Raw genomic sequence first — 25,000 nt, 5'->3', positions numbered from 1 at the left:
GCATGTATCTCAAAGCATGTTCAGGCTATTACTGTCAAAGTGAGAGGCATGCTTCAAGAGTTTCTGAATATTGAAGAAAAGGCAAATAATTTAATGCCCTGTGTAGGGTGAACTTTGTGTCAGAACCACATGTGGTAAATTATTTATTTATTTACTATTTAATGACCCGGTAGGTGGGCTGGCCCGGAGATCCTTTTCAGCCATGACTAGGTGACACAGGCAAATATAATAGAGCACTGAGAATAATGTGTAATACAATGAGCCCTTGTAAAAACTTAAAAATACAGTATTTAAATAAGGGCAGGCACAAGTAGAAAACAGAAAATACAACATGGCCCTCAAAGGACTTTTAAAAATTCAACTTATTTAAAACAAGTTGGAAAAATGATAGAAATGTAGCAAGAGAGAAGAGTGTGGAAAAACATGCAAAACCATACAAACAGATAAGCTTTTTATACAGAATATACAGTATCTACTTAAGTATAAATAATTAACTTTCATTAAGTAGTAACAGGCTGTCTGAAATGTGTTACAAAATGTTATAGGTATGGGTGCTTTTTGTTAACCATTGTCCTTAAACCAGGTGCAAGCTGACACCTTCTGTATATGCTCAGAAACAGTTTTTTTTTAATCAACATAGGAGGTTTGTTACTTTATTTCAGCTGGAAGTTTGCTCTGTAGGCGAGAGCCAAGTCTGGAGAATGCACAATGAGAAAAACTCAAAAGAATGCAATTTCTTCCACAGATTCTGACAGAAATGAAAGTAGCATCCTTTAACAGTAGCAGTGGTAGCATTTTGTGAAATATTCTTTATTGCCACAGGCTCAAAGTCAAACATGATGTACCTAAATATGTTGTGATACCTGCATTTTTCCATAAGGTTGAATATAACTTAGTTACCAGAATGCATTAACATTCATCTTACATGTACCCTTAGGTAGTTATGTAGGTAGATAGATAGATAGATAGATAGATAGATAGATAGATAGATAGATAGATAGATAGATAGACAGATAGATATTTAGATAGATAGATGTATATGTATGAGTTTGGGCAGCTGGTCTAATGACCACTTACATCAGCATCTTTTTGGTCAAATCAAACAGAAGGTCAACAGGTACGTGAAATCAACAGTCCCTGGTTAGGGTAATTCTCCTTTGCCCCGGAGATTGTGCAGTCCATGAGTTAGTATATATAATTAGCAGGGGATGTGGGGGGAGCAGAGGGACTTGCATTTAGTTTACTCCCCTCCTGGATAAATCCCCTGAGCATGTGCAGAACGTGTCAGGTGTTTTTAATGTTGACATTTTGGTTGTTGATGTATCTGGTTGTTTAACCAGCTGCCCTAGATCCATATATATAAAAATGATCAACTCACTTTTTCTGATTTTTGCATGGGATCAGGATTGCATGACAGATGTTACCACTTCTCTTGATACAGATCCATTGTCCTACCTACTCCATTGGTCATGCCCACCTTTTACAGGTCTTCTCTCCTTATCTCAGTCCATTTATCTGTTGGCTGACCATCCTCATGTGCTCTTAAGTTCTTACTCTCTTTCCCATATCGGCTTTACAAAACCATCTTCTACTTGCCTGCACATGTGACCAAACTACATGTTCTCTTTGACCTTCTTCTTAATTGGGGTTACTCTGTCTTTTGCTCTAATGTCGTCATTTCTTCATCTGTCCCAAAGTGTGAATCCTAATACCTATCCCTGGTATTTCATCTGCTTCTTCAGCTGCTGTGCTACCATTCATAAGGTTTCTGTGCCATACAAAAGCATTGGCTGCACAATTGCTTTATAAAACTTACATTTTCACATCTTTGGCATCCTGTTATCATACACTACATAGATGCTTTCTGCTGTTTGGCTGCAGCCCCTCTGATTTTAACTTTAACCTCTTCATTCAGACTTCTCATCTCCTTAGCAACACCAACCAGGTACCTGAAGCTGTTAACTGCTTCCACAATGTTCTTCTCTATCTAGGTTTACAGCTTCTTGTGATTCTCCCATTTCTTGCAATAACAGCTGTTTTGTCTATACTCAACTTCATCCCATGTGGCTTCAGTTTTGCAGTCCAGTTCCCTGTCATTTAATGAACGTCCTATTCAGAGACTGCTTGTAGTGTCACAATGTCTACATACAGCATTTTTGTTCATCTGTCACCTCCAGCCTATTTGCTGATGCTCTCTGTCATTATTATAAACAGCAGTGGGCTCTGTGGTGAACGCTGATGCACACCCAACCCCAGTGGGAATCCGTCTTTGAGTCTGAACATGGTTCATACTTCTCTGTCATTGGGTCCCTGTGCATAATCTGCACTAATTCTACCAAAGTTTCTATGGATTCAGATTATTGCAGGACTGCTCAAATTAACTTTCTTTGGACATTGTTAGATACTTTCTCCAGATCTAGGAATAACCTGTTGAACTCCTTTCTTATCTCCAGCGTCCTCTCCACAATCAGTCTTACTGCAAGTATTAAGGCTGTTACACTGCAGCTTAATCTGAATCAAAATTGCTCATCTCCCATCTTACAACAAGAGTTGAAGATATACTGAACTGGTTTAACATTAACATTTCTCGACAGACAATTATACCTGGAGGCATTAATACTGACTGGCACACAACCCACTGAACATCTTGGGCTTTACCCAAGTCATAAACTCTTCAAGTAGAATAGATAAAAGAAGCTATAGAGAGTCAAGAGTTGGCTGGATGCTAACCAGTTATCATAAAAATATTACTACATAATTCAGTGGTCATGCCCACCTGTTACAGGTTTTCTTTCCCTATCTCAGTCCATTTATCTAGATTCAGATTAAGACAAATGACATCATAAGTGATCATCTGTCAACATATGCCCTTAGACAGGTTTAACAAAAAAAAATAACATATAACCAAGTAACTTAATTTCTTTCAGTAAAGATAAATATACTAAAACTCTAAAAACCCAATTGGACCCGTCTAGAAACACTGCCATTTAATGAGGCAGTAACATGTTTTAATTCTACTGTAGTAAACATACTAGATCTACAAGGCCTCTATTAGACAAAAAGATTACAATCTCACCCTGTGTCATGGCTTTCACAGGAAACTACAGCTTATGCTACAGAGAAACAGGGCCTGGAAGACCTTTGATACAAAATAAAACCCAATCTGCTCATCAAAATTTTTGACAGATGAGAAACCTCACAAAGCATCAAATTAAAAGTAATAAACAAGCCTAAACATTAACCTCCAGCAAAGGCACCGTAACAATCCCAAACTTATTTGGAAATCAGTTAACAAGCTATGTCAGTCTACTACACCAGCTCGTAAAAATATTAGTAGCTCAAAATAAATAGCCAATCAATTTATTTCTCACTTCGTCCAAACAGTCTTGAAACTTCTTAAAAACAAGCCTTTCAACCTTACTCTCTCAACAATTCCAGAAAGCCAAAATGCCTCATTTTACTTCCAATTCATTCCAATATCTAGCATTAAAAAGCACCACCTTAGCTGCTGACAACCTACAGAATCCCTAACTACTGCAGCAGAAGTGCTAGCATATATTGCATATCAGTTCTCATCAACTGCTCCATAGTATCCTCACTCTCTTGAAAACATAACATATTATATCCCATAAAGCTGGTACATTCACATATGTTTCAAATTATAGACCTATAACTGTACTGTTCCCATTGGCTAAAATACAACTCATGGATTATTTAACGAAAAATAATCTCATCACAAATACACAGTATGGCTTCAGACCCAAACACAGGATCACAGCCACCCTTTTTAGTTTTAAAAGCAATATATATTAGCAATGAGAGGAACAGAGGCCACTTTGTCTCTTCTATATTTTTTTAAATTTGTCAAAGGCATTTGACACAATCCAACATCAAAAACATCTTGAGGAACTTTCCTCCTTAAAACTCTGTCAGTCAGTAATATCCTGGTTCCATGCTACAGACAGTTAAGTGGCAATATACATATTCCTCCTTTCGTCTTATCTCTGTAGCAGTACCCCAGGCTTCACTTTTCAATATCTACACAAACTTACTCCACAAAACTTTGAAAGATGCCTCTATAATACAATGTGCAGGTGACTCTCTCATCATTTGCTCTGCCCCAACCATTACTAGACTCCAAAAAACTGGACAACACACCTTCTCTTCTATCAAAACCTAGCTATCCAACTCCAAGCTACTTCTCAGCCCCAACAAAACTAAACTCATGCTTTTTATCTTCAGTCATACAACAGAGCTAAAATAATCTTTTACCATTACCTCTAACAATAACACACTCTTCCACTAGTTATCCCAAACCAAACTGAGTCATAATTGATGATGAAAATCTGAACTATGAACATCATATAACTCATAATAAATAAAAAATAGGACTTTATATAGATTGAAATTCACCTTAATAACAACACCAGAAAAAAAACATGGAATCTACATACCTAATACCATCAATTTATTATGCTTCTCCTATACTTACTAACTTCAGATCTACACTTAAATTCAAACTAAATTCATGTTGAAATAACATTGCAAAATTTGTTATAACCATCTGATATATGCACAATTAATTACCGCTCATACTGTACTCCATCAATCAGAAAACTGCCAAGGCCTACATAATACTCGGCAAGGCTACTCCTGTTCAAGACACTTACGATCTAGTACACAGTCTATCCCTATGGCAACCAAATCAAAGAATTCATCTGGTGGTTCATTATACTCTAACTACATCACAAAGTTATGGAACTCCAGCCCTCACCATTAAAACATATTGTAAACCTAGTAGCTACTACTTACATTTCTCAAACATGGTAATGTTCATGCCATACACCAGAGTAATGCTAACGTTAACATAAATCCACTCTCCTCCTGCTACAACCCTTTCTCTTCTTTTTTCATTTATGTTCCTACTATAACCCCCTAAAACCAGTTACTCTTTCTCTTGTACCACTGTTGCTTATATACTTCTACTATGTACAACTTCTAAAACTTAAGCCATTTTCTCTTTCTCTTGCAAAGCTGCTTTACTGTATGAAAATATACCTTTATAGATTGCATCAATATTGTATTAATAAGTGTTCCAATACTTACGCTCTTGTTTAGTTACAAACCTCATCCAGTTTTCCTGTGCAGATTATTTTGTATAAAATTTCTAATAAACTAGTAGGCTTAAGCTCTCAACATGTCTAACAGTGTGGACATTTTATGAAAATTTCTCTAAAGCTTTCTATAAAGCAGGGAATTGGGGAAAACAACAAAAAGTACAAATGGAAATATGTATGGAAGACTTAAATATGCCAAGGTTAGAAGTAGATGAGGCTCAACAACTAACAGTTAAGATAGGAGGAGATGAGATAAAAATAGTGCTGTATAACGAGTCTACAGGAAAGTCTTCAGAAATAGATGGTATTCCAGTGGAAATTTGGAAGATAGGAGGGATGAAAGTGCTAAGGATCTGAAAGGTTTTGTTTAACATTATTTTAAAAGGTGGGAGGGCACCAGCGTTCTGGAAAAAAGCTGTAGTGGCTGTAATACCTAAAGCTGTTAATACCCTTCTTCATATAAGCCCATTTCACTTTTAAAGCATGATTATAAAGTGTTTTTGTCTATAATGACTAAAGGAATGGCAAATATTATGCCAAGCATTTATATCACGTTATTGAAAGATGAAAATAGTAAATGCTATTTCATCAGCCCCAAAACATCTAAACATGAAAATATCGAACATTCAGAACAGCAAATTTTTCCCATGGAAAAAATTTGCTGCTCCGAAACACGTACACACAACACAAGCACATCAAACAAACAGCAACCACACACATACACTTAAATTCCTACATCTAACGTTACACTAAACTAAATGTACACTACTATCTACCCACTTACCTTAACCCAAACCCTAACCCTAAGGTCCGTCACTATCACACACTCACCTAACCCACACCCTAACCCTAACTCACTTAAACCGCTCCTAACCCTAAAGTCTGTCACTATCGCACACACGCCTAACCCGTGCCCTAACCCTAACTCACTTAACCCGCCCCTAACCCTAACGTACAAACAACCACACACTTACGTGAACCCAACCCATAACTTTCTACCACAGAGCTAAGAATAGCAAAGCCACAGAAACAGCCAACCTTATTCTTTCCAGAGGAAAGAATTCGCTGTTCTGCAGCTTCGTTATTCTTAGCGTTCGCTGAATAGTGTTCGATATCAGAACATTTGAAGTTTTAATACTTCGATGTTCTGATATAGACCCAATGCCAACATTGATAGATATGTACCAATGTGGTTTTGTGGAGGGGAGACAAACATTTGACATTAACAAAAAAATGATGATCCAGAGGGAAGCAGAATATAAGAAAATACTGCTGTTATTGGTGGGACTTGGTGCCAAGAAAGCATTCAACAGAGTAAGCTGGGATTTTACGATATGGGCAATGGAAGCATTTCAATTTCTTGATACAATAATAAGGTTAATTAGAATGTTATATGAGGGATCAGAGGCAAAAATCAAATTGAGAGGTTTCCTCTCTGATAATTTGTATCTGAAAAGAGGAACCAGGCAAGGGTGTTCTTTGTCTTTGTTATGTGGGTTACATTTAGAACCATTGTCAAAGAAAATAAGGGACTCAGTAAATTGAAGGATATAATTGATATGGTGTTCATGAAAAGTTGGCTTTATTTGCAGATGATATTAGTTCGTACCTGATGGAACCAGAAAAAAATATCTCACTGCTGCAGAATATTCTGAGACAGTTCCAGGTTTTTTTGGGATATACAATTAATGAAGATAAAAACAAAGGCTATAGCTATAGACTATTTACCCACACATGAATTGGTTCAGCAATACCCATACATATGGGGGCATGATAAAATTAAGTATTTAGAAATATGAATTAAAAAGGATTCTGTTATGGCAGCTAAGGACATGTGGGAAGAGACAAAACAAAAGATAATACAAAAGATGAGTAATTGGAAGCTTTTGCCTATGGTAAAATCATTTTATTCCCTTTAATTTTATACGCAGGTTAGTCATGTTTTTAATCAACTAGAAGAGAAGTTGTGGATTGTAATTAATAGAGTTTAAAGGATTTCATTTGGGAGGGGAAGAAGGCAAGAGTCGAGTGGTTTAAGTTGATCCTCCCTATAGAACAAGGAGGTTTAGGATTACCTGATTTAAAGGGATATTTTAGAGCTATACAGTTAAGGCTCTTATGCATAACACAATTAGAAAGCTACAGTTCAACGTGGAAAGGAATGATGATAAAGCAGGGTAGTAATTCAAGAAATTAGGAAAGAACAGAATTTTGGAAACAGGTCCTTAAGGGGAATAACAGCAGTCATAATTCAATATTATATTTATAAAACAGTAGAAAGTATACTAAGAACTAAGCCAAAACATGAAAGTAGAAAGGAGATTCTGCATATGTAGATGACTGCAATTAGGGGTTCAAAGTAAGTAAGAAAGGGCTGGAATGTAATGGAAGAAGCTTGCAAAGGAATCAATGTATTGCGAACAAATAATTATAGAGGGAAAGATAATAGAATGGGAAGAGGCTAGAAGACATTTGGATTTCCAGCTAGAGATTATATTCTCTATCAGAGATTGATAGCAGAGTATAGACAAAGAGAAAGGGATAGAGAAATCCTAAATGGAATACCTGTACTGACTGAGTTTTTAACTGAATCTTGAACACAAGCTGCTATTAAAAAAATAATAATTAGAAGGGTATATAAAATATTGCACAATAACTATAGGAATTGAACAGAAGAGGTCAGAAAAGATTGGGAAGAGAGATTAGAGATTAGATATGCAATTCACAAAGAAACAGTGGGAGGACATATGTTTAACTCTCAAATATGCAAGAAAATCTACAAGATTAAGAATTTTTGCCTGTAAGTATTTGCATAGATAACTTTTATACCCAAGCAGACTCCAAATAATTTTTCCTGAGGTAGATGGCAAATGTTGGAGGTGTAATAGAAAGAAAAAGGTACCCGTGGGAGCATATGTTCTTGGAGTATAATGAGTTGGCAGATTTTAAAAATCCACCTTCAGAGTATTCTGTCAGGAATACTGAGTGATCAAAACAGTAAAACTAAGGAAATTATTTTTTAGCTGTGATACAGAATCTGAATTGCCTAGACATTGTAAGGTCATGTTAAGTTTAATTCTGGTGGCTGCTAAAAAAGCCATTACTAGAAAATGGAAATCAAAATCTAAACCAAGTATACTTGAAGTAGTTTATACTGTAACAGAGATAAAAGAACGGGAAGTGGTTCTTTCAAAAAAGGGTAGAAGTAATGTAGAAAAAAATGGAAATTTTAGGATCAATACATACAGAAAATGTTTTGGAGGAGGAAATATGTTTAAGAGAAGGCAAGACTGAACAATTTATGAAATGTTGCTTTGACTATATCATATGTATTTATATATGTAATGTATAACATTTGTAAATGTGAACTTAATATGATTTGATTATTTTTACATAAATGTAAGTCTGCTTATGTCACAGGTTTTAATTCAATAAAGGTGTTTAAAAAGCATATCCAACAGTATGGTTTCATATAATTAATAATATTTGGATAATTATCAATATGTCCCATATGCTTTTTTCATCATGTTAAGACTGTGTAAACATTGCATTCTGTTGTAATAATGTTCTTATTGCTCCATTTCTTTCCACTCCACTAACTACTTTGATTATAGCAAGCACAGATGCTCATAAACCAGTACTTATTATAGAGTAGGAACTTCTTCTTGTAACATTTATTAATGTCTGTTATGTACTTCACAGATAAAGATTCTAGTTGTCTACTGATGTACTATGTTCTTCATCTGTAAATATGTTGTAAGTAGTTGCTATGTAAATTGTTAATCGCTATGTAATCCAATGTAACTACTGTCTGTTTATTTTAACTGTGGAGCTTTTCTCCCCGGGCCTCCGCTGAAAATGGACATACGTCCAGTTGGACACTCCCTGTCAACAAATATAAATAAATAAATAAATGTTTCTGCACTGTTTTTTCTTGATATGCTTATGTGTGACCCGAAGATTTTATATAAACACATTGTTCTTTTGTATTTATACTCTACTTAATTTGTTCTTTTCTGTGTGGAACTTTTCTCCCCAGGCCTCCTCTGAAAAGGGGTGCGCTGACCATCCCATTCGGATTATCCCAGTAAACAAATGCTAAATAAAAAATAAATAAATAAAATGAAGTTAATAAAAAAAACTTTGTACTACTCTGTGTATTCATTTATGACTCACCTTCTCCAGCACCTTCATGCATAGCGACAGGAATTTGATGCCTATGTACTGCCTGCAGTTGTGAATATCTTGCATACTAGCTCTAGAATACAAATTTTCCAATCATCTGTGGGAATGTTTCTCTCTTCTAAACAATGAATACCCTCAGGAGTAATTTCTCCTTCAATGCACCCAGTATTTAAATCATATCTGCCACAATGTTATCTGAGCCTGCTATTTTCCCCGACTTCCTTTTCCATCATTCAGTTGGGATATTTCTTTTAAGGTAGGTTTCACTGTAAAAACTTATGTATAGTACTGCTATATCTCTCTGAATATTGTTATATGTCATTATGAATTCCATTAAGCTTATTGTTAACATTACCATTCAGGCCTCTTATTAACATTACACTTATAATTATTCATAAGTACATGCAGCATTTGACTCCAATGATTTCAACCCTTAAACAGTATAGTGACAATGTTAACAAGTTCTTCTGATTAACAATATTTTACTGTAATTATATTATCCAGACTTGCAAATGGTGGATAACTATTACAATGTAGCATAATTTCAGTCTAGGCACATTATCAATAAAAAAATTATATTGAATAGAGTCATATCAAGCAAACATAAACACAGTATAGCAGAAATATTTTATGTATTGGTTATGGGAGAGGTTAGTTATTCAATACAACATTTAGGGATGTGTCCATTAACAAAGCAGAATAAATATTTGAACTTCCTGCTTACGTCATTTTAGTTCAGTAGCATTTTCAAGTACACATCCAATTGCTCAGATTAAACAATGCAGGACAAAGGCAATACTCTTCAAATGCACATGTTCACTTCCAGGTAACTAATGTATTCAGAATGTAAATTTTAAAGCTAACTATTAAATTCAAACAATATAACAAACACCTGAAATATATGAATGGCACCCAAGATTCAAAATATTCAAATACGCTGTCAACATAAAAAATCTCCCTATGGATCTTACAAATATCATACCAGTACTTGCATAGCTGCATAATGGTTAAAGTGTTCACTTCATAGACGCAAGGTACATGGTTTGATTCTGACTTCAGGTTATTGGCTAGGCTTAAAATGGCCCTTCAGGCAGTTAGCCTAGGATTCACCTATGAACCTATGAGTCTTATGTTCTTATTGTAGTCAAGATACCATGAAAGTTCTCTTACATCAATCAGTCAGTGAATATGCAGTCAGGCTAAAAGGTTCATAAGTTCCTTGCTGCTCTTGCCTTTCATCACTACCTGAGATGGGGGATCTGCACCCCTCACCAAACTAGATTGTTCAGTCTCTCTAAGATCCATCTCAGGCTGCCCTGGTGACTGTTGCAACCTTACTAATGCCAGCTTAGCATTCATGAATAATCATATGGTACTTGGGGAAAAAGACAGCTTCAACACAGCCAGAAAAGTCAACTTGTCTAAATATGTGCTTGCCTATTTAATTATTTTATCGCATCTGAAAACTGCAGCTTATGCTGAAAGGTGGTAGCTGAAAAATCATGTTCAGAAAATATGGGGTGCCTACTATCTGTATATTGCTTATCTGGTTGCCACAGCTGCCACACAACCTGTTCTTACTCATACCATAAAACAAACTGAACAAATATAACTTATGGTTTACCATATACCCTCCCCCAAGGACAATGGCAGGCATTCATCTTTTCAATACTCGAAGTTCATTTTTCAAATCCCGTCAATAGTGTCATCTTGGATTTAATAAATCCCAAATAATCAGACGTTTCTTCCACTTTCAACACACCACTGCTACACCATCTGTCTTGATATTCATCATTTACATAAAAGCAGTTTCAATTTCAAGGTTCTCCTGTTCCTTTGTCATCTTTGTAGAAACACCACATTAAGACTACAATGTCATTAATTTCACATCAAATAAACACTTCAGATGACACATTTTTTTTCAAAATACAAGCCTTAGAACATGGAACAAGTAAAAAGATATCCAACTTCTAAGTACTATACATACACACTCTTGCTTTTTCTCAGTGTTCTGTATTCTCCTTCACATGTTGGTCAGCCTAGCTAGACTGTCTCTGCTTTCATTCTTTCTGCTGTACACCTAAAGAAGCATTTCTTTCCCCACTGACCCTTTCTGCAATTTCATTTTCGGCTTCTGCACTTTCTGCCCTCAACTCCATTGTTGCTGTAGTGTTTACCTCCATCTGCTATGCCTCCTTCACCTCCCTTCCTCTTCTCCAACCCCTCTGTCTGACAGCTCTTATGTACCCCATGTTTTGCCCTTATGTCTGACATCATCTCCCTGTGTAACCACTCTGGCATTCTCTTTTTGCCATTTTGCCTCTTCTTTAAATCCCTGTCCATAGTCTTGAGTACTGTATCAGTGACCCATTCCCATAGCTTGGTTATTCCATCATTTTTCCCCACTTAACTCATTTTTGACCCTGTTATCCCATTTCATTATAATCTACACCCTTAAAATCCCACAGCATTTTCTTTGTCTTTATATTGTTCCACAATACCTCTGCCTTGATTAGGACCACATCCAGAATTTTTCTGTCTGAAGCAGTCCTGCTCCAGGTCGCTGAACCCATCATGGTCCAAGATTTCTGTTCTCTCCTGCTTTCTATTTCTCTCTCTCTCTCTCTCTCTCTCTCTCTCTCTCTCTGTCTCTACACTGGAGTGTGGAATCACCTGGTCTGCTACTAGAAGATTCAGCTCACCCATGACTACAACCTTCTTCCTCCAACTCCACTCATTGTATTCTGTCCTCTCACCTCCCTCTTGCTCCCTTTATCACTCTTGTTACTGCTGCACTGTATCAGTCCACCAGCAGCCCCCCTTCCACTGTCTTAACTGCCAGGGCATGTACCCTAGGGTCTGACCTACCTTTCTTACTTCATTTATTGGTTAGTGATCTTCCTCCTCTCTAACTTCACATTTATGTCCTCCATTACTTATATCCCATTCCCCTTTGTTTTTACTCCATGTTTCTGGGACACCAGCAATGTCCATACTCCTCTCCTCCTTTCCTCCATCACTGCCTTTATTTCTCCACCTTCTTTAATCCTTGCCTTGTTTCAAGTTGGTTCAGTTTGCTCTCCTGGTTGAATAATTATTGCCCACCTATGATATTCCCACCCACTTCTTTCTTGGTTTAAGGGTACAGTCATAAAGCTATACCTTTCCAACCCAGCTGTAAGCACCATTGTTCCTTTCAAGCAGTGATGGAAGCTGCCTCTGGCATAAAGGTAGTCTGTCACTGCCATGTCTCTTCCCATCTTCATACCCACCCAAGCTCTTCTGCCTTTGCTGCTGCTGCAACAATTAATTATACTTCCTAATCTCATCCTCCTCCTTCAGTAAGCTAGCTGGTAGCACAGGTAGCACTTATGAGAATCTACTTCCAACCCCTAACTTGGCATCTCACTACCATCTCCCTGTCTTGCTTGCTACTACCTTTACTGTCTCATCTGTTGGGCCTTTGGTGCCATCTTGCAGCCACTCTTCCTCTTTGGTGAAGACAGTTGTCATCTCCGTGAGGGATTTTACCACTTGCTTCCAGTTTTGAAGACGGAGCTGACACTGGAGAAATGTGAATCCCATTTCTGTCAGTCATTGCACCACCTGACTATAAGAAGAACAGGGACTAAATTCTATTGGCCACACAAGAGATGGTCTCCCAAGTCACACCACTGGTACCCAATAGGTTAATAAAGTGCAAACAAATATGAATCAATAACCAAATCACTAAATGCAATCTGGCCTGAAGAGCATGTATGGGAATCCAACATTCACACCTAGACAAATACTGCACAGTGGCCACTTACAGAGTTGAATCTTTGGCCTGTTGCACCTGCCCAGTCTGTCTGGGGCCACAGCATTTTGCAGTACCTCTTGATCCACAGTAAATGCCCCTCGAATTATTATTTTCACACAGACATGCACACACACACACACACACACACACACACACACACACACACACACACACACACACAGACAAACACACATTGAAAACACTGGTATACCTCTCCAATACTCCAACAGCTTTCCTCTTGGCATTACAGTACTGCCACCACTCCAGATATGGATAGAAAGCAAACATACCAATTATTTGACCACACTTGATATGGTGAAATATAATTAATAAAAATAATATTTCATTAGCAGTATCCTCAAGCAGTCTCACTAATTAGAGATTGAAACCATAGTATGTTACCTATAGTGATAATTCTCCCTTTTCAAATAATAAGTAATAATACATAAATAATAATTACCATCCACAAAATCTTAGAATTGACTAAATAAAAACATTACTTAAACAATGAAGAAGTCAAGACAATGTTGATAGACATCAAATATGTAGATGCCAAGGCAATGCACAGAGAATGTAAAAATGGTCAGTAGTGTAAGATAGAAGATGTAAAGAGTCTAATTCATAGCTAAATACATACCCTGGGCTTCGCTAAATGAAGTAATACTGGTCCTAACTAATCTATTAGTAGAATTGTACCAGGCAGAATTCAAACAGCACCTTGCGCAGATGTATCAAGATCTTCCAAGCACATAATACAAGTAGAAGATTATAATTCATATTGGAAAGGGATGATGATGATGATGATGAAACATGGGGGAAGTTCAAGAAATAGAGAGAGAGTGTGATTTTGGATGCAGATCCTTAAGGAGAATAATATTCATAAAGCAGCAGAAATTATTCTAAGAACTAAGGCAATATGAGAATGGAGAAAAGTGATTTTGCCAATAGGGATGCCTGCAAGTAGGGGTACAGAAAATAGGCAAGAGTGGATTTAATTTACTGGAGAAACCTGGCAAAGGAACCAAGATACTGGGAATAAATAACTCAACCAGGAAAGGTAATAGACTGGGATGAACACAAGAAGACATTCGGATTGAAGGCTAGAGCCTGCCTTAGCTACCAGGGCTTGATCTCAGAGTACATGCAAAGAGAAAGGGATAGGGGGATTTTAAGTGAAAGACCTGCTCTGGTAGAGTTTTTAGTTGAATCTAGAACAGAAGCAGCTGTTAAAAAGGGACAATTAACAGGGAATATTAAATAGTGCATGTTAACTATAAGAATAAATTGGGGAGGTTAGAAAAGTTGGGAAGAGATACTGGAAAAGGAATTTACAAGAAGTCAATGGGAAGACATATATAATGCTCCCAAATATTCAACCGAGTCCTTAAGCTTTAGGATCTTTTCATGGAAGTGTTTGCATAGGTATTTTTATACCCAAAGCAGACATCAAAGAATTTTTCCTCAGGAAGATAGCAAGTGATAAAGGTGTGATGGTGAAGAAAGAGGTAACTGAGAACATATGTTTTGGGAGGGTTCCCTTCAGAAGCTCAAAATACTGAAATCTCGAATTTCAGTATCTCAAGCCCAATAAGCCAAATCCACGGAATGGCGAAAGTTTAGAAGCATGAAATTCAAAACCTCGAATACCAGAGTTTTTGAATTTCATGCTTCTGAACTTCTGCTATGGTCATGTATTCAGCTAAGTGTGTGTGTGTATGTGTGTGTTAAGGGGTTTGTGTAGGGACTGTGGTGTGTCAGTGTGTTTTCTTGCTGTGATGTGTGTGCGTGAGGATAACGTAGCTTGTGTAGTGGTGTTTTGTGTGTGTTTGTATGTAGTGCGACCTCAGAGTGAGAATATTTAAGTAGGGGGGTGTGGGGGGCACAGCCCCCCTTCTTTCATGTAGTAGACAGATTGTGTGTGTTTGTGTGGAGGATGGTGTGTGTGTGTGTGTGTGTGTGTGTGTGTGTGTGTGTGTGTGTGTGTGTGTGTGTAGTAGTAGTAGTAGTACCGCTAAATTCAAAACCTACAGTATTTGAGGTTTTGAATTTCTCGGTTTTCAGTTTTCGTAGTTGTGTGGATTCGGCTGCTTGGGCTCGAGATACTGAAATTCGAGATTACAGTATTTCGAGCTTCTGAAGTGAATACGTTTTGGGAGTATAATGAGTTGGCAGATTTTTAGAAATTCCCTCCAGAGTACTCTATCATAAATATTGGTTGAGTAAATCGTTGTAAGGAAATGATTCTTTTGAGCTAGGATACAAGATCTGAATTCTCTAGACATAGTAAGGCCTTATTAACTTTAATTCTGTTGGCTGGCAAAAAAGCAATTACTAATAAATGGAAACTGAAGTCTACACCAAATGCATTTGAGGTATTAAATATAAAATAGATAAAAGAATTGGAAGTGGGATATTTAGAAAAGGAAGGAGCAGATTACATAGAAGTAAGTGGAACTTTTGGAAACAATACATGCATAATAATGTTCAGGAGGAGGAGGAGTGAGATTTAAGTGAAGGCGGGGATTCAACATTTTTTGTAATGTTGAACTGATGATGGGAAAGAAAATATATGTGATGCATATTGTATTTAAAATGGAAAATGTTAAAATGGTTTGTTTTCTTTTTTGTCAACCTATGTTTGCCCGTGTCTTAAGTAATAATTTAATAAAGGTGTTAAAAAAGATCTTCCAAGCAAGACTAACTGACTTTCTTTTCAGCTCTAAATAAATACATGTCATCTCATCATTTCTATTCCCACAGAAAACCAGGATGGTTACATAAGATTATATTAGATTTTTTCAAAGAAAAACAGTTTGTTTACTTTCAAAAACAATGAATCTGCATGCTCCTCAACTGCTTAATTGAAGTACTTGTAATTGTATTTTTTTCTCCTGACTGCAAACCAATGTACGACTTAATTACAATCAATTAGGTCCTTCCTTTGAAACTGCATAAAGTTGTACATTTCAGTTCTGCGTTTTGTAATTTTCCTTTCTTGTCCTTTTTTCTTTGTTCATCTTTTGTTTTACAGAATAAAGTTCATATATTCTCAGGTCACATAAAAATATAGATACTTCAGTTTACAGAACTTAAATATAGCCTTACAAATGTGCTAACATTCTGAAAGAAGAACTAAATCACATATCTCAATTAGTTCTCTTATGCTGCCACTATAGACTCCTCTCATGTTTTAGGTTCATAGGTTCATAGGTTCATAGGTTCATACTAGGCTATCTGCCCTAGGGCATTTATAAGCCTAGCCAGAGTGTGTGTGGCTTTCACCACCCCTTAGGATGAGAATACTATACCCATTAGTTTGCTGTGCCTCTGTCCAGCAGTGACACAGAGATGATTCCCGGGGTAAACCTACGATCTCCCATCCACTCGTCAAGATTTCTCTTGAACAGAGTCAGTGAGGGGCTCTGCCTCACATGGACTGGGATTCTGTTCCATAGTGTAGGGAATCTCTGGGTGATGAATCTGTCCCTCCAGCACGTCCTATTTATATCCGTGTTGAGGTTTAAGTCTCTTGCTCTCGTGGCTCTGGTGGATTTGGATTTTTTGAGGTGGAGCATGTCCATTAATTCTGGGTTGGACATGGCCTTGTATGTCAGGCACAGATCACCTCTGAGCAGATGGTATGTGACTGAACAGAGCTGGAGTTTCTTCAGTCAGGCAGCGTATGACATATGTTTGAGCCCCTTTATCCTTTTGGTGAGGAACTTTTGGGGTCTTTCCAACTGCTGCAGGTGTCGGGTAAGGTACATTCCGAATGGGGCGTTGTACTCAATCATTGGTTCAATCATTGGTCTGATAAGTGAAGAGTACAGGGGTACAATGACCTCTCCTGATCTGGATGTGAATCCCTTCATGATCAGGTGGGCAATGTAGAAGGTCTTCCTAACCACTTTGGCAATGTGAGTGTCAAAAGAGAGGTTACTGTCAACTTGGGTCCCCAGGTCCCTGATAACTTCTTCCGTGTTTAATGGATTACCACCTATGTGGTAATTAAGGGTTACCTTGTTTTTCCCAAAGGGTATGACTATACATTTTTTGGCATTTAGCTTAAGGCCATGGCTCTGGCACCAGTTATCCATTTCTATGAGACCTCTCTGGAGGATGTATGTGTCTGATGGAGTGTCAATTATGGTGCCCAGTTTGCAGTCATCTGCAAATTTTGTCAGCCACAATCCCCCTATGTTTGCCTGCACTTCAGAAAAATAAATGCCGAACAAGAGGGGGCCCAGGACTGAGCCCTGTGGGACACCGCTCGTGACCGGCTTAAAGTCTGACATGGCACCAGCAACTCTAACCCTGTGGGTTCTGTCCTTGAGCCAGTTTGCAACCCATCTTGTGACATATGGGTTTACATCTAAGCTGGTGAGCTTTTCTATGATGCCCGAGTGGGGTATTGTGTCGAACACTTTTGCTAGGTCAAGGTAGGCTGTGTGAACTGCCTTACCCTCATCAATGGCCTTAGTGACTGTTTCAAAAAAGTTGACCAAGTTCAAGAGGCAGGATCTGCCCTTGACAAAGCCAAATTGGGTAGGATCCAGTGTCTGTAGGTCTCCAATGTCTTTATTTATGAGTTCCATTATGATCCTCTCCATAGCTTTGCAGACAAGGCTCGTCAAGCTTATGGAGCGGTAATTTCCAGGGTCCGTAGAAGCACCGCCTTTGTGGAGTGGGACCACAGTTGCCGTATGCCATTCTTTGGGTATGTATCCTGTAGTAAGGCTAAGATTAAACAGCAGCCTTATGTGTGGGTTTAGTTCCTCATTGAGTTCGTGTAGCACACAGCCGGGGACACCGTCCGGTCCCATTGATGCTGTGTTTTTGGCTTTAGAGAGAGCAGCTCTCACCTGGGCATCTGAGATGTTTGGGAGGCTAGACTCTGGTGGGATAGATATTTCTCCTTTTGGGGGAGGAGGGAGAAATTTGCACTGAACCTGTCTGCCAGTATGTTGGCAATGTCTGTGGGTTCAGTGATTTTTGTATCATTTTGGACTAATTCTGAGCATATCTGGGAGTTTCCACCCAGGTTTCCAACATAGCTAAAGAAGGCCTTATGATTGTCTTTTGTGTCTTTAGCAATTTTTCTCTCAAAGTTGGCCTTGGATGATTTTATGAGTGATCGTAGTTTTTTGCTAATATTGATCACAGATGCCTTCCCTTTTAGGGATTTTGCTCTGTCATGTAGTAGCTTTCTCCTCTTGTTGTAGAGTTTGTTTATGGCTGGGGTCCACCAGACATTTTCTCAAAAATGAGCCATCAGACTGAGCATAGCATACTTTGGTCTCCCATATCTCACTTTCCAAGATTTTAATCCCCTTGGTGACTGAATCAGCTGACACTATAATTCCGTTCTCTCTGACCATACTGGCTCTCAGTTTATTTCCTTTCTGCTGTTTGCCTCAGTCCAACTTTCTCTAATCATCCGCTACTCTTCCTCTACTCCTCCCCCTCATCACTACCTTTGTTGGTTGCCTCACCCCCTGTTATATAGTTGATCCTTTTCCAGTCCCTACTAAACTCATTTTATAAGTCAGTGTCTGTGCTCTGTTCAGTTCACATTTTTTTTCCGTCCAAGTACTTGAAATCTTTGCCCCCCCTCCCTCACACACCTTTTCCCATCCCATCTTGTTAGTAGCCTCCTCTTTCTTCCTCTTCAGGAATGGCAGCATATAATCCAGTTTTACTGGGAAGTTATATGGCTAGAAAGCACCCATGAAAGATATTGATAAGATAGATAGGTAGATATGCATAGAGTGGCATTTTGGTGTATTGAATTGTTTGTGATATAAATATTGACAAACTGCTGTATTTGTATGTACTTTGGCTTTAAAGTATTGTTAACGAGATTGTGTGGTGTAATTCATATGAAAATAATGCTGTTTCTTAAAAAGAAACTAGGTTATAATGTGTATAGGTAGTGAAAAAAGTTATATGTGTTTGGTTAATGGGTCATTATAAGATCAATTATTTGATTTATACTTGTATAAAAGGAGGGTTTTTCTAAGCTGTAGTGGATTCAAAAGACTGGAATACAAGTGGAGCCTAAATTTGTGCCGCATTTGGAAATACCAGAAAAGGAATTCTCAGGAAGGTGAAAGGGATGTCTCTAAATGTCTAAACTGATAAGCTGTGTTAAAACTGCATAGTTGTGGGCCTAGAAGTGGGAAACAAGTGCATTCAGACCTGCTATAAATTCATCTTAGCTGTTTGTAGAAGAATCTGGGGAAACTCTGGCTGCAGACATTGTACTTTAAATTGTTATATTTTTTGAACTAGCTAACCACATCTTTTGTGTCCTTTCAGACTGTGATGTGCAGCTCTTTGAAATGAAGGGCAAGATTGTCAGCCCAGTAAAATCTCACAGCGACATGCAGGTGTGCCGCGCCTTCATCAATGTTGCCCCTGAACATCGTATAATTATTCATGTTCTAATCTTTAATCAAGTGAAGGGGCTAAACATGTCACAGTCAAATTCTGTCTTGGTGAGTTACTTACATCATTAAATTCTCATTTATATGCTTAAATCTGATGACTAGATAAAGCAAGAGGTTTCTTTCTTAGGGCAAAACTAGGCACAAAGCAAATAAAATAACCTACACATGGCCAGACTGTATGGAAGAGGAGATTAGAGCTAAGATGAAGTTTGCATTGCAGACCAGTGCCTTACTCACCGAGCTTTACCACCTCAAAATTACATTTGACTATTCATTGTAGCCTTTTCATGAACATGTACAGGTGTGTTTTTTATGTACATCGTGTACATTTTTATTGTACACACAAAATTTTCTGATTTCTTGTCCTGATAAAGTACTTCTTATGATGGCAGAGGTTGACTGCTAGATTAAGCAATGGAATTTTCTGTTTCACTGAAATGCACTGTGCATGTAATCATTGCGCTTTTGGATTTTAACAGACTTTGAATATTGCTGTTGACTTTTATGAGCATTGCATATTTTCATTATGGATTGCTGAAAGTTTTAGTTCACTGTTGATATGGTTATTTGAAATGGTTGTGGATCTCAGCATGTACACTCTAACTGTTTTGTTGACTACTACTCTGACATTGCAAGTTGCACAGTTTTAGCCCTGTTGTCTACGCCTGTCATTTAAATGTTTCACGTAAAGCCACTTAGTCTTAGAGTTGGCTGACACTGCACAATGGGATATTGTGTCCTGTTTAACTGCAGACCTTGTCTTTTTGGCAAAGCAGTATATTTTCAAATATGTTTAATTTTTGTTGATAACATTTTATTAAATATCTTAAGTGTAAGTCTCACAATTTGTGCTTGCAGCTGATTTGACATACTTGTGTATGCATGAGACTGTGACAGCTGGATCCCGCTATTGACATTCAGGCTGTTACACCTTCTTTTACCCTCTCTTCTCAGCTGGGTTGCAAAAACAGAGCAGAAGGAAAAGGCTGGCTACTATACCAGTCATTAGAATCCTTCCCAGCCTCACTTGCTGCTGTGATGCCTGATTGGCTGGCATATTAAGCTGAACTAACCAGTCACAAGCAGCAGAACAGCTTCATGTGGCATTCTACTTTCAATTAGAGAATGGGCAAACTGTACATCGGCACCCTGCCTGATTGGAGAATGAATGTTCTCCAGCAGGGTATTAATATAGTCCGGGCGCATTTTTCCCTTTTCCTAGTATAACTTCGATTTGACACGGGCACGCTGGCCAATTAGCGTGCACGTTTTGGGGGGTTCATGGTATAATATACAAGTAATGTCCACTGAAAAACAAGTCTGCTGCTTAATGGCAGCATAGCAAGCCACCGTAGAGCTGAGACAGAAAAAAACTAACGCCCACAATTTCTTTACACATGCTAAGCAGCAAGTTTGCTGCTTAGAGAGTGTAAAACAGAAAAAACTGTATGTGTGTATGGTATGTGTATGAGTGTGTTTGTTTCTGTCTGCATGTGTGAGTGAATGCATGTATGAAAGCAGAGCAGACTGTGTTTGTATATGTATGTGTGTGTGAAAGCAGACGTGACGAGAGAGAATGGGCTTTCTGCAAAATTGTTTTGTTTTACACACTTATTTATTATTTTTAAATACTATGTTATTTTTTTAAATATTTTGCTGTAAAATGTTTCCTCCAACACCATTAACATATACTACAGAAACCTTGAAACATAAGGTGGAGGAGCTATTTTACATCAAAAATATAAATAATATAGTACTTAAAAAATAAGTAAGTAAAACAAAACAATTTTACAGAGAGCCCATTCTCTAAGTGCAGTAATGCCCTCCAGGCTGTGTGTTAATGTGTACTTAATGCCCTTACAGCTTCGGGCCTCATAACATCCCTGGGCAGGCCTTAATTACACATTAACACACATGCACTCTTGTCGGGCATTATTACTTACATAGAATGTACATGAAGAATAGAAAGAAGGCATGTAGTGCAGTGTTTGTGAATGCACAGCATGCAATCATTGGAGAGTATAAACTCAAGCAAAGGCATCATTGTAGACAGCATTAGAGACAAATAGGGCTAACCTTAGGCCAAATGGACCTATTTGGCACAGTAGGACCCCATTTCCTCAGCAGTGTTATTATGCTTTATTTGGCCCAGAGATTTGAGAGACACTATAACTACTAAGGAAGCAAGACTATCAAGTAGGAAAATGCCTGGCACTTAGAAAATGTCCACTTCATTAACAAGACTTTGGCTGTCATGCATTGCACCAGTAGGTAGTCCAGTATGTAGTAACTGCAGCTTCACATCTCTTGTATGGCTCACAATGCTAGCTGCTCATGCTCCCATAGTCATCACTTGCTGTTGCTGAGTGCTGAATAGGGTTTCAACCCAAAACTGGTTATATTAATCATATGGTTTTGTGTACCACTCTACTTGTCTCAGAAGATAATAAAACCAGGCTAAATTTGATGACTGATACAGAGGTGCTATGTTTTCTTTAGCTTTTCCTGCTGATATGGGATATATGATTGGTTACTAGTAAATAGAATTACAACAATTATGATAAAAAAATATGGAATAGTCAGCCTCAGTATGAAAACAAATACTAGTAAGCATAAAAAATCAGATACTGTAATCTGAGTAAACTTCTCATCACTAAGACATGTAACCGAATGTTATCAGTTCAAAAGTATGGCAGAGAAATGCATACTGCAGTCATAGATAGCAGTAAAATAATCCCAGAGAAGTGAAGCATAAGGTGTGTGTGTGCTGAGTGATGGGAGACAAGGGTGGATAGTAAGTGGCAAAAGAGTAACAGAAATGATTTTACACATAAATGTGGGCTGAGGTAGCTTATTAATGCCTGGCTCCAATGTCCTATTTGGATACAAGACACCATTATTCTTTTTGGCTAGGCTTACAAAGGCCCCCACAAGATTATTAGCCTAATAACAATCTATGAACCTATGTACTGCAGAGGTATCACAGTTTCAGAGGCATGTGCAAAACAGACAGCAAGCAGAATCTTAAAGCTAGAAAATGGTTGGTCTGAACTGGGGACGAGTTTTAGGGAAAGTGTATTATAGAAAACTGAACAAACTTTGGGAGTTTTGCATTTTCTCTTTTCATCCAGATGGGTTACCTAAAGACAGTCTGACTTCTTGTCACCTACACTAACATGATGCTTATTGACTACTCTAAATTATCCCTGCATGCTAACCTTAGTGTTGCCTTTGTGACCTGAGGTATGGCTAAAAAGACCTGTAGATATTAGTCCACTTACTCAGTTTAACAACTAATTGAATAAATAAAAATAAACTTTTAGAAATATTTATAATTGGGGTGGTGTGTAAGTAATGCTATTTCTAAGGAGTGACCTGAAATTATTACTGTCATTATTGTTAAGCATTCTGAGGAAAGCCTGATAGCTTTATGTGTGTTTGTGGAAACACATTGACTGTAACAGGGTATGAGAAGTGTAGATCAGAGTGCAGCGTGTGTGCTATGTCTTTAAGAAGCATGCAAGGCTGTACACGCACGTATAAATTCTAGACACGTGCTATCCCTAGTGCCATTTTGTAGAAGCAGCCAGTGAGTGAGCATGTATGTTTGCAGCAGTTAGTTTGTATATAAGTTACTTAGTCATAGTCAATAAGCCTTTACAGTGATGTTTTTTTTTAGAATAAAGCTGCTTAAACAGAACCCACAAACACTTGTTTATTAGTGTACTAACACTAAAGCGACATGGTGTCAAAACCGGGATGGAAAAGAGAAGTGTCGTCCATACTAGCCACTCATCAGAAAGGCTAAGACGAAATCAGAATATGCACTGATCTTAGAGATTTGAACAAAGCATTAAAGAGGTCATATCATCCAATGCACACAGTTGAGGAAGTTGCAGCTCTAATACCGAATGCCACTGTATATTCTGTTTTGGATGCAAAGAGTTCATTGCAAATCCTCATTTCTAACTACTTTTGATACTCTGTTGGGTAGATACAGAATCCTAAGTATGCCATTTGGAATAAATTCTGCAAGTGAACTCTTTCAGCGTGCAGTGGAAAAAAAATTTTCAGGTTATCCTTGTGCCATAATAGTAGACGATCTGTTAGTTGGAGACAGTGATGAAGCAGAGTATGACAGAAACTTCAAGAAAGTACTGGACAGAGCAAGTGAAGAAAACTTAAAGCTTAATCCTCCGAAGTGCAAATTCAGACTTCCAGAAGTAACCTATGTAGAACATTTGTTTACAAGTGCAGGCTTGAGACCTGACCCAACCAAACAAACATCTATTTTAGAGATGTCAGCACAAGATAATGTCCAAGGTTTACAGCATTTTCTGGGCATGGTCAACTATTTAGACAAGTTTATACCAGATTTCAGTGAGTTGACAGCACCTTTAAGAGAGCTAACATGCACAAATGTTGTATGGTCATGGTTGCAACATCATCAGAAGGTATTTGATTACCTTAAGCAGAAAATTGCTACCCCTCCTACGTTAAGGTACTATGATGTGAATAAAGAAGTTGTTCTTTCCTGTGATGCTTCATATTTTGGTCTTGGTGCATTTATTCTTCAAGAGTACAGACCAGTAGCCTATGCATCTAGGACACTAACTCAAACTGAGATGCATTATGCTGAAATTTGAGAAAAAGCTTTTGGTAATAGTTTTCGCATGTTCCAAGTTCCACAATTATATTTATGGTCAAGCTATCCAAATTGAAACCGATCATCAGCCTCTAGTTACCATTCTAATGAAGCCTATGCATTCTGCCCAGGCAAGATTACAAAAAATGATGCTCAAATTGCAAAAGTACAGTTTCAAAATGGTGTACACTAAAGGTAACTTGCTCTATCTGGCTGATACCTTATCCAGATCACCTACAAGTACAACAGAACAGCTTGATGCTAAAACTTTTGACTTTGATGTAATGTCAGTGCATAATTCTTCCATGACTAGACTTGATAAGTTGAGAGATCACACTATGACTGATCCAATTTCACAAAAGTTTAATCACTACATCAATGTCGGATGGCTGTCAAAGCATTCTAGCGTATTACCTGAGGTGCAATCATATTTTCCTTACAGAGATGAATTGTTGGTGGAAGATGGCATTATTTTCAAAGGTCCTAAAATTGTTGTTTCTTACAGCAAGAATTATATTTAGATTTTGCATCATGGTCACCCAGGTTTATTATGCACTAAGAGAAGGGCAAGAGAACTAGTATTTTGGCCTTCATTATCAAAAGACATTGATAGAGTTCTTTCTTCTTGCTCAGTATGTAATAGTACCAGAGCGCATTTGCAAAGAGAACCATTTCATCTAAATCCAATACCTGAACTACCATGGTCTACTGTAGCAAATGATATCTTTGAATGGAACAATCTACGCTATTTGGTTTTGGTAGACTCTTACTCAAACTGGTTTGAAACTGATCGGCTACCAAACTT

The 25,000-nt window shown here is 37.8% G+C and overlaps 1 protein-coding gene across 1 annotated transcript in view; it reads left to right on the top strand.

Moving 5' to 3' along the window:
- ADAMTS13 (ADAM metallopeptidase with thrombospondin type 1 motif 13) overlaps positions 1–25,000 on the top strand; it is a 1,149,238-nt gene that overhangs the window by 1,097,278 nt on the left and 26,960 nt on the right. Inside the window, exon 31 of the mRNA XM_044058222.1 lies at positions 19,420–19,598. Coding sequence (XP_043914157.1) covers positions 19,420–19,598 — 179 coding nt within the window. The remainder of the gene's footprint in view (positions 1–19,419; positions 19,599–25,000) is intronic.

The sequence above is a fragment of the Protopterus annectens genome, chromosome 16.part0 (genome assembly GCF_019279795.1).
Source record: "Protopterus annectens isolate FY-2018-M chromosome 16.part0, PAN1.0, whole genome shotgun sequence".
NCBI lineage: Eukaryota > Metazoa > Chordata > Ceratodontiformes > Protopteridae > Protopterus > Protopterus annectens.
This window is presented reverse-complemented; position numbering and strand designations above follow the sequence as displayed.